The sequence below is a fragment of the Myotis myotis genome, unplaced genomic scaffold (genome assembly GCF_014108235.1).
Source record: "Myotis myotis isolate mMyoMyo1 unplaced genomic scaffold, mMyoMyo1.p scaffold_m19_p_2, whole genome shotgun sequence".
Lineage (NCBI taxonomy): Eukaryota > Metazoa > Chordata > Mammalia > Chiroptera > Vespertilionidae > Myotis > Myotis myotis.
The window spans coordinates 105,111,081-105,128,606 of NW_023416324.1; the positions used below are offsets into that span (position 1 = coordinate 105,111,081).

The 17,526-nt window shown below is 40.5% G+C and overlaps 1 protein-coding gene across 5 annotated transcripts in view; it reads right to left on the reverse strand.

Moving 5' to 3' along the window:
* Nucleotides 1-16,077: 16,077 nt before the first annotated feature.
* The window catches only part of PLOD2 (procollagen-lysine,2-oxoglutarate 5-dioxygenase 2), a 302,336-nt gene continuing 300,887 nt past the window's right edge, over nt 16,078-17,526 (reverse strand). For all 5 annotated transcript variants that reach the window (XM_036349575.1, XM_036349574.1, XM_036349576.1 and 2 more), the window contains one exon: nt 16,078-16,840. In XM_036349575.1, coding sequence (XP_036205468.1) covers nt 16,685-16,840 — 156 coding nt within the window. In that variant the 3' untranslated portion in view covers nt 16,078-16,684. The remainder of the gene's footprint in view (nt 16,841-17,526) is intronic.

Sequence of the window (17,526 nt, forward strand, 5' to 3'; positions counted from 1 at the left end):
ACACTTGGAATTAACTGCTAAAAAGCTTCCAACTCTATAGATAACTGTTTGATAACACATGGAATTCACTGGTAAAGAGCTGGATACTGTGTATAAAAGTGTTTGAAAACACTTGGGAATCACTGGTAAAATGTTGGAAATTAGGTAGAAACATGTTTGAAAACACTTGGAATTTACTAATAAAGAGCTGGAAACTGTAGAAAACATCAAAAACAGGGAATTCACTGGTAAAGGGCTGGAAACCTTGTAGGAAAGTGTTTGAAAACACTTGGAAATCAGTAGTAAAGAGCAGAAACTATGTAGAAATGTCTTAGAAAATACTGGAAAAACACTCTAAAGCAGCGGTTCTCAACCTGTGGGTCGCGACCCCTTTGGCGGTCGAACAACCCTTTCACAGGGTTTGCCTAAGACCATCCTGCATATCAGATATTTACATTAGGATTCATAACAGTAGCAACATTACAGTTATGAAGTAGCAGCGAAAATAATTTTATGGTTGGGTCACAACATAAGGAACTGTATTTAAAGGGCCAGAAAGTTGAGAACCACTGCCTATAAACTGGATAGACATGTGTTTAAAAACACAGGGAATTCATTGGTAAAGAGCTGGACACTAGGTAGTAAACGGTTTGAAACATTGAGAAATCACTGGTAAATATCTGGAAAGTGTAGGGAAATGAAAATACATGGAAATCACTGATAAAGAGACAGAAACTTGGTAGAAACTTGTTTGAAAATACTGGAATGTAGTGGTAAAGTGCTGGAAACTTTGTCAAAAACTGTTTAAACACACTTGGAAATCATTGGTTGAGACTGGGAAATGAGGTACAAAAGTGTTTGAAAACACTTGGAAATCACTAGTTAAAGCTGGTATCCAGGTATAAATCGGCTTGAAAACACAGGAATTCACTCATAAAGAGCTGGAAACTGTGTAGAAGACATTGAAAACACAGGGAATTAACAGGCAAAGAGCTAAAGATTGCTGAAAAATGTTTGAAAACCCCTGGTAAACAGCTGGAAACAGTGTAAGAAAGTGTTTGAAAACACTGGGAATTCACTGGTAAAGAGCTAGACATTAGGTATAAAAGCGTTTCAAAACACTTGGAATTTACTGGTAAAGAACTGGAAACTGTGGAGAAAAGTGTATGAAAACCCTTGGAAATAACTGCTAAAAAAATTCCAACTCTGTAGAAAATGTTTGATAACAGAGAGTTCCCTGGTTAAGAGTTGGATATTGTGTAGAAAAGCGTTTAAAAACACTTGCAAATCTGAAAAAACTAAACTTACCCCAAACCCTAACCATAACACTAGCCCTAGCCCTAACCATAACTAACAGTAACCCTAACCATAGCCTTAACTCTAACCCAACACTAACCCTAACCATATCAATAGCCCTAGCCCTAGCCATGGACCTAACCCTAACCTAATGTAATCCTAATCCTAACCACAGCCCTAGCTCTAGCCATAACCCTAACTCTAACACTAACCCTAGCCTTAGCCCTAAACTTAACCCTAATCCTAATTCTAACCCCTAACCTAGCCCTAGCCCTAATGTTAACACTTACCTTAACCCTAATCATAGCCCTAGCACCAGCCATAACCCTAATACAAACACTAACCAGAGCCCTAGCCGGAAACTTAACTCTAACCTAACCTTGAACCTAACTTTAGACTAGCTCTAATCATAACAGTAATCCAAACCCCACCCCTAGCCCTAACAATAACTATAACCTAAATCTAACACTAAACCTAAACCTCATCCTCACCTTCACCCTCACCCTCACCCTAACCTTAACCCAAACCCTAACTCTCCGGGTGATTCTAATATGTACATAAGGACCCATATGTTAACCCTAACCATAACTCTAAGCCAAGCTCTAGCCATAACCCTAGACCTAACACTAACCATAGCCCAAGCAGTAATCTTAATCCTAACCCTAAACCTAATGCTAAGCCTAGCTCTAGCTCTAATCTTTACACTAACACTAACCTTAAAAATAGCCCTAGACATAACCCTACCCCTAGCCCTAAACATAACACTAAACCAACCCTGAAAGATAACTATAAACCTATTCTTAGCCCTAGCCATAACCCTAACCCCAACCCTAATTGTAGCTCTAGCCATAACCCTAATCCTAAACCTAACTCTGCAAATGATTCCATGTGCAGCGAAGGACCCAGAAACTAAACCTAAACCTAACCTGACCCTAACACTAAACCTAACCATAGCCCTAATCCTAACCCAAAACCTAGCCCTAGCCCTAATCTTAACACTAACCCTAAACTTAACTAGCACTAGCCCTAATCCTAAGCCTAACCCTAGCCCAACTTTAATCCTAACCCTAGCCCTAAACATAACATTAAACCCTAACCCTAAAACCTAACCCTAAGCTTAGCCCTAGCACTAGCCTAACCCTAAAACTAACCCTAGCTCTAGCCGGAAATTTAACTCTAACCCTAACCCTAATCATAACTTTAGCACTATCCCTAATCTTAACAGTAAACCTAAACCCAATGCTAGCCCTAGTCCTAGCCCTAAAACTATCCATAACCTAACCCTAACCCAAACCCTAACAACCCTATCCCTAACAACCCTAACCCAACCCTAACCCTAAATCTCCGGGTGATTCCAATCTATAGCCAAGGACCCAGATGGTAACCCTAACACTAAGCTGAGCCCTCACCAAAACCCTAACGTTAACACTACCCCAACCCAAGACCTAACCCTAACCCTAATGTTAATCCTTACACTAGCCTTAACCTTAACATTAACCCTAACATTAAGCCTTAGCACTAACCTTAACCCTAACCGTAATCCTAACCCTAGCCCTAAATATAATACTAACCTAACTCTAAACCAAACCCTAAGCCTAGCCCTAGCCCTAACCCTAACACTAAGCCTATCCCTACTCTAGCCCAACCTTAACCATAACTAGTTGTAAACATAACACTAACGTATACCTAAAACCAAACACTAAGTCTGGCACTAGGCCTAGCCCCAAACCTAACCCTAATCCTAACTTTAGCACTAGCCATAATCTTTACCCTAATCCTAACCCAAACTCTAGCCCTAGCCCTGCCGGAAGCCGGTCTATCCTTGCTGCTTGACACAGTTGCTGCAGGGAAGAAACATCTGCACAGCATATGTTTCAAGGGGCCTGGCGTATATGGCATACTGTTCTTAATATGGTTGCTGCCCTTCTTAGCACTATGTGTTTTAACCAAAGTCACCTCTCCGAGAAATGTTGTTTCCCTGGGGTTAGGGATTAACAGGACTAAGGAAGGGAATAAAACTCCTTAACTAAGTGCCAGGAGGTTAGTTAATCACTTTAACTATGAACAATCACGCTTAAGTTACATAATCTTTACTTAGGATAATCTCCTTCAGTTACTTCCTTGTCACTTAACAGAACAATAGAGTAGTGACCTTGGAATGGAGATAACAAACGCCCTAACCTTTGGAATAGAATGGATAGGATTAAAATCAACTGGTATAAATACAGATGTAACAGGAGAATAAAGACAGAATCTGGCTGGAGAACCTGGCGAGAACCTGGCTAGGCTGCTGATCAACTGAATGCTGTCTCCACATCATTCCTCCTTTGCCGACTCCATCCACACCTTTGGGAACCCCTGGACCTGCTGGGGTTAGACCCCAACATTTGGCGCCTGAACAGGGTTCCCCTAGGTAAGCCCCCCCGCACTCAGGATGGATAGGACTGCACCATAGGGTGCTGCAGACCCCCCTATAGAGGATAAGTAGGGTAAGAGGGTGGATAGTACAGAACCTAGATTGAGAAGATGGGCCATACTAAGTCTAAATAAAGAAGACTCTGTATTGATCTTTTAACACATATGTTTGCTACCAGAGGAGTTAAGGTTACTCCCACTCAGACAAAACGTTTTATACAAGAAGTCTGTTCATGGTTTCCTGAGGAAGGAACTGTTAATTTAGAAACTTGGACTGAAGTAGGAGAGCAATTAAAGTCTTATTACAGATTCCATAGATCTGAGAAGGTCCCGGCATAGCCCTAACCATAACCTAATCCTAACACTAACTGTAGCCCAGGCCCTAACATTAACCCTAAACCTAACACTAATACTAACTTCAGCACTAGCCCTAATCTTAACACTAACGCTAACACTAACCCTAGCCCTAACTTTAAATCTAACCCTAGACCTAACCCTAACCCTAACTCCAATCCTAACCCTAACACTTTCTTGAGCCCTAACCATAACCCCAGCCCTAGCCTTAATCTTAATACTGACCCTAACCCTAAAAGTAGCCCTAGATCTAACCTAAACCTAAGCATAGACATAGCCCTGACCATAAAACTAACCCTAACAGTAACCCAAACCTAAAACCTAACCATAACCCTATCCCTATCCCTAAATCTAACCCTAATTTTAGCCCTAGCCTGAAAACTAACCCTAACCCTAACACTAGCCTTTATCCCTACCCCTAGCCCTAACCCTAGTCTAACCCTAAGACTAATCCTGGCCCAAGGCCTTAACATAATCCTAACTCTAACACTAATGCTCCAGGTGACTCCAATTTCAGCCAAGGACCCAGATACTAACCCTAACCTTAACCCGAGCCTTAGCCAAAATCCTAACCTTAATCCTGACCCTATCCCTATCCCTAACCTAACCCTAACACTAACCCCAGCCCTAATCCTAACCATAAATCTAGCGCTAACTCTAACATGAACACTAGACCCAACACTAACCATAACACCAACCCTAAACCTAACACTAGCCATAACCCTTACCCTAACCCAGTGGTCGGCAAACTGCGGCTCGCAAGCCACTTGCAGCTCTTTGGCCCCTTGAGTGTGGCTCTTCCTAAGCATTAGGAGTACCCTAAATAAGTTAATAACAATGTACCTACCTATATAGTTTAACTTTTGAAAATTTGGCTCTCAAAAGAAATTTCAATCGTTGTACTGTTGATATTTGGCTCTGTTGGCTAATGAGTTTGCCGACCAGTGCCCTAACCCAACCCTGAAGACTAATCCTAACCATACCCCTAAGCCTAAACCTAACCCTAACCATAACCCTAACTTTCCAGGTGATTCCACTGTTCAGTAAAGGACCTAGACACTAACCCTAAACCTAACCCTACCATCACACTAATCCTAACCGTAGCCCTAACACTATCTGTAACCATAGCCCTAGCTCTAAACCTAACACTAAGCTGAGCCCTAGCCATAAGCTTCATCCTAACTATCCCTACCTCTATCCCTAACTTTAACCTAACTCTAACCTTAACCCTAGCACTAGCCCTAATCTTAACATTAACTGTAACCCTAACTTTACCCTAGCCCTAACCCTAATCCAAACCCTAGCCCTAAACATAACCCTAACCCTAACTGAACCCCAAGACCTAAACCTAACCCTCTCCCTAGTCCTAGCCCTATGCCTAACACTAACCTAACCCTAACTTTAATTCTAGCCCTAGCCCTTATTTTATAAGTAACTGCTTTTCTCTTGCTGCTTTTAAGATTCTCACTTTGTCTTTAGCTCTTGGCATTTTAATTTTTTTTTTTTAATATACTTCATTGATCTTCTACAGAGAGGAAGGGAGAGAGATAGTTAGAAACATCGATGAGAGAGAAACATCGACCAGCTGCCTCCTGCACATCTCCCACTGGGGATATGCCCGCAACCCAGGCACACGCCCCTGACCGGAATCGAACCCGGGACCCCCCAGTCCGCAGGCCGACGCTCCATCCACTGAGCCAAACCGGCTTCGGCATGGCATTTTAATTTTGATATGTCTTGGTGTGGTCCTCTTTGGGGTTCTTTTGTTTTGGACTTTGTGCTTCCTGGACTTGTAGGTCTATTTCTTTCACCAGGTAGGGGAAATTTTTCTGTCATTATTTCTTCAGATAGGTTTTTAATATCTTGCCTCTTCTTCTGTCACTCCCATAATGCGACTGTTGGTATGCTTGAAGTTGTCTGAGAGGCTCCTCACACAATCTCCATATTTTTGGATTTTTTTTTTCTTCTGTTTGCTCTTCTGGTTGGGTGTTTTTTGCTTCTTCATATTTCAAATCATTGATTTGATTCTCAGAATCCTCTACTCTAGTGTTGAATCTCTGTATATTATTTTTTATTTCATTCAGTGTATGCTTAATTTCTGAATGGTCCTTCCCCACCCCCCTTTTTTTTGGAAGTTTCTAGAAGATTCGTGAGTAACCTTATAACCATAGTTTTGAACTCTATATCCAGTAGTTTGCTTTCTTCAATTTCTTTCATTTGTGACTTCTTTGTCTTCCCATTTTGGCTGCTTCTTTGTGTTTGTTTCTATGTATTGGGTAAAGCTGCTATGTCTCCATGAGTTGGTAGAGTGGCCTTGTGTATTAGGTATCTATAGAGCCCAGTGGATCAGCTTCCCCAGTCACCTGAGCTGGGAGCTGTAGGTTCACCCCTTTGTGGGCTGTGAGCACAGTCTTGTTCTAGTTGAGATTTGGTTGCTGTTGATGTCACTGGGAGGAATTGACCTCCAGGCCAACTGGCTGTGAGAACCAGCTATGACAACAGTGGGAGAGCAGCTATGCAGGAGACACCCTTCTGGAGCAGGACTTCAGTGGGGCTTTGGTGCTCATTGAGCCTGACCCTTAAGTGTGTTGCTGGTGGATGTGTAGAGTCATAATCTGGTATGGTCTGACACTGACCACTGGTAAAATGGCTCTTGGGTCTCCAGAAGGGTCCAAAGTCAGCCACTGCCTAGGGCCATCCAGCAGGAGCTACAGAGAGATCTGCAGATTCCTCCTCTTTGGAAAGAGGCTGTGGGGAGTGGCATTGGCTAAGCGCCCTGCATCACCATCACCTACACTAGCCACGCCCCAGGCATGAACCCATAGGCACCCCACAATCCAGACCCTGTGTGCACCTGCAGGAGACATTGCCTGGACCATGCAGCTAAGTGAACACCAGCAGGATCCCGAGCAACTGCAGCTGTCACCTCTAGAACCAGCTCTGCGGGGGAAGAGAGAATAGCTCAGAACACAGACAATCAAGGTGTGAGACTCAAGGCAGGCCCAGCCTCCGGGTTAAGGAGTCCCTGCCTGCTGGATTACTAGGGGCTTCAACCTCTGGGAACTCAATCAGGTTGCCCAGGGCCAGAAAGGGACAATGACTCACATTCACCTGCACTAGAGCAGCTTCCAGGAGACCCAGGATAGACACAAGGGACCAGATTTAACAACATCAGAGCAAAATCCAGTGAGCTCCATAAACAGCAGACCCAAAGGTTTTTGAATGTGTGAGTGTGTGTGGTTTTATTTTTTGGTGTGTGTGTGAGTGGACCATTTTTTTTATGGTTTGTTTTTCCCCTTTTTTCTTTCTTCTCTTTTTTTTCTTACATATATCTAATTTCTCTCTTTCCTTTGTTTCTATTCTACTTTTGTTTGTTCTTCTTAATTTTTATTTTATTTATTTTTTTTCTGTTTTTTGTTGTTTTATTTTTTCTATCTATATCTTAATATATCCATCATTGCCATGTTTTAAATTCATTATTATTATTTCACTTATTTTCGGTTTTATTTTCTCTTTTCTTCCTATATTAGTTCTTTTAGCTTCCTTCTTGCTTCCATTTAGCCATTTTTTCATTTTCTTTCTCCCTTTTTCTTTATATCCCTTCTAAGTCTTTGGTCACACGTTTTTTAGTATTCTTTTTCTTTTTATTTTTTGCTTTGCTTTCTTTTCTTTTTCCTTCTTAGTCTTTCCTGTTGTTGCATTCAGTGGCTTGATTTTCACTGTGGTTTTGGTTTGGTCCTGTTGTGTCTTATTCCATCTGTCATCACCCATATAACAGCTGGCATGATGACATTGGGGTTGAACCTCACTATCAGAAACTTGGAGGGGAGATCCTTTCTATGAATGGTACATCACCAATCAAGCCCCAATTAGAACAGGAGAGCCCAAATGATGCACACACAGGGCATTCCTAGAGCATCCAGCTCAAGGGATCAAAGAAACTGCACCACCAGACTGCTCAAGACCCTTTCTACATAAAACCATACCACAAAGACTGGGAGGTATAATAGTTCTATCTAATACATAGAAGCAAATACAAAGAGACAGCTAAGATGGGGAGACAAAGAAACAACCCCCAAATGAGAGAAAAAAAGGAATCTTAAGAAAAAGAACTAAATGAGATGTAGGCAAGCAACCTATCATATATATAGTTTAAAGCAATGGTTATAGAGGTGCTTAAGGAATTTAGTGCATATTACAAGGAACTCATTGGGAACTATATAAGCATGAAAAAAGAAATAGAAACCATTAAACAGAACCAGACAGAAATGAAGAATGATATATCTGACATCAAGAACACACTGGAAGGAATTAAAGTACATTGGATGAAGCAGAGGATTATATCAGTGATTTGGGAGACAAAGTAGAAATAAATACCTAATTAGAGCAGCAAATGGAAAAACAGAATTAAAAATTAGGAAGTTGACTTAAAGGAGCACTGGGACAACATGAAATGTAACAAAATCCACATTATAGGAATGCCAGGAAGGGGAAGAAGGTGAGCAAGGAATAGAGAACCTGTTTAAAGAAATAATTATAGAAAAATTCTCCAACCTGGTGATGGGAAATGTCACACAAAATCAGGAGGCACAGAGAGTCCTAATCAAGATGAATCCAAAGAGAGTCACACCTAGACACATCTAAAATTAAAATGACAAATGTTAAAGACAAAGAAAGAATCTTAAAGCCAGCAAGAGAGAGAGAGAAAATGATGTACAAAAAAGTTCCCATTAGAATGTCAGATGTTTCTCAATAAAAACACTTCAGGCCAGAAGGGAGTGGCATGAAGTTTTCGAAGTGATGAAAAGCAAGGGTCAAAATCCAAGACTACTGTATTGAGCAAGGCTATCATTTAAAATTGAAAACTTTCCAGACAAAAAAAAGGTTAAAGGAGTACATTACCACCAAGCCAGCAATGCAAGAAATGTTAAAGGAACTATTTTAAGAAGAAGAAAAGGAGAGAGAGAGGATCATAGTTATAAAGAAAATAAAAATGGCAATAAATAAATACCATCAATAAACCCCTTAAATGTAAATGGATTAAATGTTCCAGTCAAAAGACATAGGATGACTAAAAGAGACAAAGAATGCCACTACATAATACTATAGGAAATGTTTCAGCAAGAAAATATAACCCTTGTAAACATATATGTACCCAATATAAGAGCAACTAAGTATATAATAAAACTCTTGATGGACTTTAATGGAGAGATTGACAGTAATACAGTCATAGTAGAGGACTTTAACACCTACTGACATCACTGGATAGATCTTCCAGACCAAAAAAAAAAATAAATAAATAAACAAGGAAACAGAGGCCTTAAATGACACACTAGATCAGACCAATCAAACTGATATTTACAGGACATTTCACCCCAAAGCAACAAAATATATATTCCTCACAAGTGCACATGGAATATCTGCATTTTAGGAGACAAAAACAAGTCTATAAAAATTCAAGAAGATTAATATAATTCCACACATCTTCTCGGACACAATGGCATGAAGTTAGAAATACACTAAAATAAAAAAACACCCAAATACATGGAGGCTAAGTAGCATGTTATTAAACAACAAATGGGTACCAATGAGATCAAGCAAGAAATTAAAAACTTCCTGGAAACAAATGAATATGAACATACAGCAACCCTAAACCTATGGAACACCGCAAAAGCAGTCCTGAGAGGGAAGTTCATAGCATTACAGACCTTATGTGCCCCCCCTTCCAAAAGCATAAACTAATTCTACAACTAGACGAATTAGAAAGAGAACAGCAAGAAAATCCCAGAGTAAGTAGAAGAAATGAAATAATAAATATTAGAGTGGAAATAAATGACATAGAGACTAAAAATACAGGACAAAAGATCAATAAATCAAAGAGCTGGTCCTTTGAAAGCATAAACAAGATTGATGAATCCCTGGCCAGACTCATCAAGAAATAGAGAGTACACAAATAAATAAAATCAGAAATGAAAGAGGCAATATAACAACGAACACCACAGAAATACAAAGAATTGTAAGCAAATACTGCGAACAACAAACTGGACAGCCTGGGTGAAATGGACAAATTCCTAGAAACACATAATCTTCCAAAATGCAATGATACATCTGACAAGGGGTTAATATCCAAAATATATAAAGTACTCATACAACTCAACAAAAGGATGACAAACAATCCAATTAAAAAGTGGCAGAGTACCTGAATATACATTTCTCCAAAGAGGACATATAATGGGCCAAGAGACATATGGAAAAATGTTCAAAGTCACTAATCATCTGAGAAATGCATATTAAAATGACAATGAGATATCACCTCATACCTATCACAATGGTTATTATTAAAAAATCAACAAACAATTGGTAGTGAGGTTGTGGAGAAAAGGGAACACTAGTACACTGCTGGTGGGAGCACAGATTGGTGTAGCCACTATAGAAAACAGTATGGAGTTTCCTCAAAAATTAAAAATGGAACTTCTGTTTGACCAGCGATCCCAATTATTGGAATATATCCTAAAACCCCCCAAACACCAAACAGAAAGAATATATGCACCCTTATATATTAACTAGAGGCCCGGTGCACAAAAATTTGTGCACTCGGGGGGTAGGGGGGTCCCTCAGCCAGGCCTGTGCCTTCTCCCAATCTGGGACCCCTCGGGAGATAACGACCTGCTGGTTTAGGCCTGCTCCTGGGTGGCAGAGGGCAGGCCCAATCCCTAGGTGCAGCCCCTGGTCGGGCTCAGAGCAGGGCTGATTGGGGAGTTGGGGTGCCGCCCCCTGTCATGCACAGAGCAGGGCGGATTGGGAGGTTGTGATGCCACCCTCAGTCATGCTCAGGTAGGGCCCATTGGGGGGTTGGGGCACCGTCCTCTATCACACTCAAGGCAGGGTTGATGGGGAGGTTGTGGCGCCACCCCCTGTCAAGAGCAGGGCCGATCAGGGGGTTGGGGCGCCGCCCTCTATCACCCACAGAGCAGGGCCGATCAGGGGGTTGGGGCGCCGCCACTGTCACACTCAGGGCAGGGCCGATGGGAAGGTTATGGCTCTACCCCGTCACACACAGGGCAGGGCCCGTGGGGGGGGGGGTGGGGAGCCGCACCCTGTCACACACAGAGCCACAGGGCGATCAGGGAGTTTGGACGCTGCCCCCTGTCATACTGATCCCGGTGCCGGGCGGCCTCGCGGCTCTGCTGATCCTGGTGCTGGGAGGCATATTACCCTTTTACTATATAGGGTAGAGGCCTGGTGCACAGGTGGGTGCTGGCTGGTTTGCCCTGAAGGGTGTCCTGGACCAGGGTGGGGTTCCCCACTGGGGTGCCTGGACAGCCTGGATGAGGGGATGATGGCTGTTCGCAGCGGATCACACCCCCTTCAGGGTGGGGTCCCCATTGGGGTGCCTGGCCAGTCTGGGTGAGGGGCTGAGGGCTGTTTTCAGGCTGGGGTGACTGAAGCTCCCAACCGCTCCTTTTTTTCTTTTTTTCTTTCTTTTTTTTTTTTTTTTATTCTGGGCCAGCTTTAGCTTTGAGGCTTGGCTCCAGCTCTTAGGCCTCCGCTGCTGAAAGTAGGTTTCTGGCCTTTGCTTACAATGTTGTGATCCTGCTGGCTGAAGCCCGGACTAAAGCAGGTTTCTGGGGTTTTGTTTAGCTTCTATATTTGTTACATAGTGGGTTAGAGTTGCAGCTCAGGGGCTGGCAGCGGCAGGCGGGGAACGTTGGAGTCCTCCGTCACTGAAGCAAGCAAGCCTCATGTTAGTTTCAAGCTGCCTGGCTGCCGGCCACCATCTTGGCTGGCAGTTAATTTGCATATTGCCCTGATTAGCCAATGGGAAGGGTAGCAGTCATATGCCAATTACCATGTTTCTCTTTTATTAGATAGGATAGCAGCATTATTTACAATAGATAAGATTTGGATAAAGCCCAAGTGCCCATCAGTAGATGAATGGATAAAAACTGTGAGACATTTACACAATGGAATACTATGCAGCTGTAAACAAAAAGGGATCTCTTAGCCTTTGGGACAGCATGGATGGACCTGGGGAATATTATGCTATGTGAAATAAGCCAATCTGAGAAAGACAAATGTCACATCATCTCACTTATTTTTGGAAGCTAACGAACAAAATAAATCGACTAACATAAGACTCAAAGCATGGAGGTATAGAACAAACTGACATATTTTGATGTGGGATTGGGGGGATGAGAAGAGATAAAGCAATGAACTTATATACTTATACGCATAGCCCATGGACATGGGAAATAGGTTGGTGATGATCTGGGTGGTGGTGGTGGTAGGGGCTGGGTGGTGCTAGAGGGTAAAGGGGGGAAATGGGAGACATCTGTAATACTATCAACAATAAATATATTTTTAAAAAAGTATTGCTATTCTAAAAAACCTCAGGTTAACAGTTCTATTTGACAAAGGCTGTTTTCATAAAGTCTTAAAGATATTGATTTTCCAAACTAGTCAACATCTAGTCAAAATTAAGTATTTACTGAAACTGACTTCTCAACTGTGATTAAAAATATTATTTGCTTTTCCTGCAACTTGAAGAGATCTTTTGAACAGACCACTCCATATTCCAAATGAAGTCAGGTCCCCAAAATGTCATACAAGATGGGCTTTAGTGTTTAGCAAGCAGGAAAATTGAGTGCACATGACAGACAGGAAAATAGTGATAGTGGTAGAGGAATATATAAAGAGATTCTGTCATTAGGATGGAATACTCAATTCATATGTTAATTGTTTTCTATATTTTTATTCTGTAGAGGGGTAAAATTTGATCTGTAAGGTACATTACCAATAATGGTAAATCACTAATGTTTTTCAAAAATGAAGCCTAATAGAGAAAATTAATATACTAGACTATAACTAAAGTATTTGTGTTAGGGGAAAATATTCATGCTGACTCCAATGCACATTGGGGAGTTAGAAAAAAATACTGCCATGATGAACATTTAAAGCCTTTGGTAATATATACATGCCCATGCACACACATGCAAACATAAATGGTTATCTTTGACATTAATAGAATTTATTTAATGAAATTAAATTACTTATGGGAATTCTCCTCTTTCTACTGTTTGTAAGTTAAATAATAATGTGCAAATTATTTCCATAGAAAAATATTTCAGTTCCTAAAAAAATTTAAAAAAATAGCAATTCCACTTCTGGGTATATATCTGAAGGAAACAAGATCATTATCTCAAAAAGACATCTGCACTCATGTTAATTATAGCATCTATACTAATAAAAGGGTAATATGCTAATTAGGGTAGGCATCTTCCAGACATTCTTCTGGACGTCCATCTGGACAAAGTCACAGCAGCTGTGAGGCCCGGGGCTCATGGCAACTATGGGCTCAGGCAGCCATGAGCCTCAGCAGCTGCGAGGCCCGGGGTTCATGACAACTGTGGGCTCAGGCAGCCATGGGCTCAGGCAGCCATGAGCCCCAGGAGCTGCAAGGCCCGGGGCTCAGGCAGCCATGAGCCCCCTTGGCTGTGAGACCCCAGACTCAGGCCTCGCAGCCTCTGCAACCACGGCTGGCAGTGGCAGCAGCAGTGGGGTGATGGGGGTGGTGCCTTCTCCTGATCAGCTCAGTTGTCTTCCGCAGAGGGAGGCCAGACTGCTGTGGGGAGTAGGCCTAAGCTGTCAGTAGGACATCCCCTGAGGGCTCCTGGACTGTGAGAGGGGGCAGGCCGGGCTGAGGCCCCTCCTCCCCAGTGCATGAATTTTCGTGCATCGGGCCTCTAGTTATTTATAATAACCAAGACATAAAAACAACTTAAGTGTCCACTGATGGGTAAATGGGTAAAGAAGTTACACCACTCACACACACATGCACACACATTGGAGTATTAGTCAATCATAAAAAAAGAAGGAAAAACAGTCTGTCCAGTGTGGTTCAGTGGTTGAGCATCAACCTATGAACCAGGAGATCACAGTTTGATTCCAGGATAGGGAACATGCCTGGGTTGTGGGCTCAATCCCCAGTGGGGGGTGTGCAAGAGGCAGCTGGTTGATGATTCTCTCTCATCATTGATGTTTCTATCGTCCTCTTCCTTCCTTTCTGAAACCAATAAAAATATTTTTAAAATTTTTTTTAAAAAGAAGGAAATACTGCCATTTGTGACAACATAGATGAGCCTTGAGGGTGTTGTTGAGTGAAGTAAGTCAGACAAAGGCAAATACTGTATGCTTTCTCATTTATATGTGGAAGCTAAAAAATGTGAACTCACAAAAACACAGTACAGATTGATGGTTGTCCAAGTTGAGCAAGTTTCAAGCTGCAGATTACTCCATCTATCCAGTCCTGTCTCTTTTCCATATTTCAAATTTCCTGATTTACTTATGGGAATTTCTCACTTTCCCTCACTAATCATGAATTTTTCTTTTAAAAAGTACATGTATTCTTTTATTAAATATGGAATGAGAAGGAAAATAAGCTGTCAGTAGGACATCCCCATTCACTCAGCTGACCACCTCCATCCAATTTCTAGAAACATTGCATGTGATTAAAATAGTGAATAAAGGTTAGCACCCATGGTACCACCACTGAAAAGAACCAGGACCGGTACATCTGTCCTCTGAAATATGCTACAGGCACAGCATGCTGGCTTGCATTAGTAGAATTCTGTTTTTATAAGCAGAGTCTGGCTTGACTGGATAGCATCTATAACATGCCAACTGTTACATATTTGGAATACCATCCCTGAGGTATACTAAATGAAGTCACAAATCATTACTAAAATGTCTCCTCAATGAACTTCATGGATAGGAGGAATTTACTCTAGGTATTAAGTGCTACTAAGAAAAGAGGGAGAACCCAACTTCCTTATTTTCTAAGAGCATCTCCCAGTAATTGTAACATCTTACTCATCACCACATCCTCAATGCTTGTAATAGTTCCTAGCCTACAGTAGAAACTTGAAAAACACAATTGAATAAATATATATTGAGCCCTGGCCAGGTAGCTCAGTTGGTTAGAGCATCATCCCCATATGCCAAGGTTGTGGGTTTGATCTCCAGTCAGGGCACATACAAGAGGCAATCAATGAATGTGTACATGAGTAGAACAACAAATCAATGTTTCTCTGTCTCTCTTTTTTTCTTTCCCTTTCTCTCTATCTAAAATCAATAAAATAAAAAAATAGAGAAAAATGAATAAAATAATATATATCTCTATTTCCTCACTTGTAAAATAAGTTAGATCAAACCCCTAGTCATTTTGAGATTGAAGATATTAATTCCACTTGAAAGTAAATAGAGTTTTCATTAAGTTATGATACTAGTAAATGTACCAAACAAAATGAAAAGTCATAGTCTATTATCTCCAGATATTCTTTTAGGTTCCTCAATTATAATTATCTTCTTAAGCTACATCACCAATAATAAAGAAAACAACAGAAACTTATTTTAAATTATTTTATTTTTTAGAATTTTCTAACACATGGTGTTAGAAAAATGAATTTTTGTACCATGACTTAAAACTTCTTCTCAAGTTTAGCCTTTAAATTAAACACAGTAGCTACAATAAGGATACTTAAACCTCACTCAGAGAAATGGTGAAAATCAAGGCACAAATTCTTTTGTGGAGGGAAATTATTTCAAAGTGTGATTTTAAAAAGCTAATAAGAAGAGTAAGAAGGATAAAATAGAGACCATGCTGGGAAGACAAAAAACTGAATAATTCTCCCTAAAAAGAGAATAAAGAGGAGGGCAAAAAGCAAAAGAAAGGCTCACTAACTTATTTTCCTGATATAAAATTCAAGTACTTAAAACTTTTTTAAAAATCATAAAATGCTGCTACTCATCTCAAAGAAAAAGTAATCATTATTTTCTAGAATTAAAAAACAACAACCTTTTTTACTTAAGGATAGTCAGTGATCTTAAGTCAATACTTAGAAATGGAAAGGTTTGCTTTTCTAAATCTAATATCTACGTAATATAATTTACCTTGAAAAAAAACATCTGAAGGAACACAGGACTTTATTTCTAATACAAATGTAAAAAAACCCACTAACAATCTAAACAAAAGGGCTTTCAACTGGATATGAACTTACTGTATTTTGCACTAAATTTCTTAATGACAAACATTGTGCAATATTATTTTTTATATTCCATCAGGAAGTACTGTAAAACATACCTACACAGGTGATCAAAAAAGTACTTACACAATTGCACAAAAATTCAGTTAGAATTCCAGTTTTCCAACGTTTAAAAAATTGCCAATTTTCACTTATATCCATCTTATCTACATGTTGATAAATAAAATTCTTCCCAGGTATTGTTAAATAAGAAAATACTAGTCTCATTTGTCACTTGTGCATTTGTACCTGAATATTTTACCAACTGAAACACATATTCAGAAAAACTGTCATTATTCTCAGAGACAATAAGGCAAAGAAATAAATATTTGCTTTTAATTTTTTTCCTTTCTTTTCTTCTTCAATCTGTGTTTTAAGGCTCAGAGCAGACATTATGATATATCAATTTTTTTTATAAGGTTTTCAAATGTTTGGCCCAAAGTGAAGTTGTTCTGTTGAAGTTACTTAAATATGCCTCTCATCTTCTCAAGTAACTTCAAACATGTTCATGCCAGTCATCCATTTCAAAAGGAGCAGTGATTCAAAGGACAGTTAATAACTTAGGGATCTATAAAAGACACTGCAATGTATCTTGTTCCATTTTTAACAGGAAGCCCTTCATGCAGATGTGTGAGTCTCCCTGGGTGCATAAAACTCCAGCCTTTTCTCGGTGATTCAATAGAGCAATTGTATCGTAGAAATTTGCATCCACCTCCCTAAAAGAGATGAAACAAATAAATGTATCATCCTATTATGTTTAATATTTTATCACTAGAGGCCTGGTGCACAAAATTCATGTGGGGTGTGTGTGTCCCTCAGCCTGGCCTGTGCCCTCTCGCAATCCAGGACCCCTCAAATATCCCTCTCGCAATCCAGGATGCCTCATGCACCAGTGGCCATACTTTTCATACAGGTGAAAGGCATCTTGCTGTTGTATAAGCTACATTTTTTTGCCCTGAGTATAAAAAGTAGTACATAACATGATCCTTCTGAGGCAGTAGTGCCATTTTCCCCATCTTACGGGTGGAAAAACTGAAGCAGAGAGAAGTTAAGTAATTGGCTTTGTCACACAGTTATAAGTGTCAGAATCAGGGCTGACCACAAAATGTGCAAGCCAGAGTCCATGCATGTCATCGCTGCATCATCCTGTTTTTTTTCAGTTTTAAGAGTAGACTTGCCAGGTTTTAATTTTTAAATCTAAGAGACTGTTTCCAATATATAGGAATGCATGCTCATCCCCATGCAGAATAAACAGGATGTGGACAGTTTGGAGGTTCTTCTGATGAATTAGGATTAAACAGCCACAGATCTCTTTTTCAAATATTGCAGAAGCCACCTTCCTTGTTTAACTGTGTGTGGGATGTAGCCATTTATAAGCTATGACATAGTCACTTGCAATCCG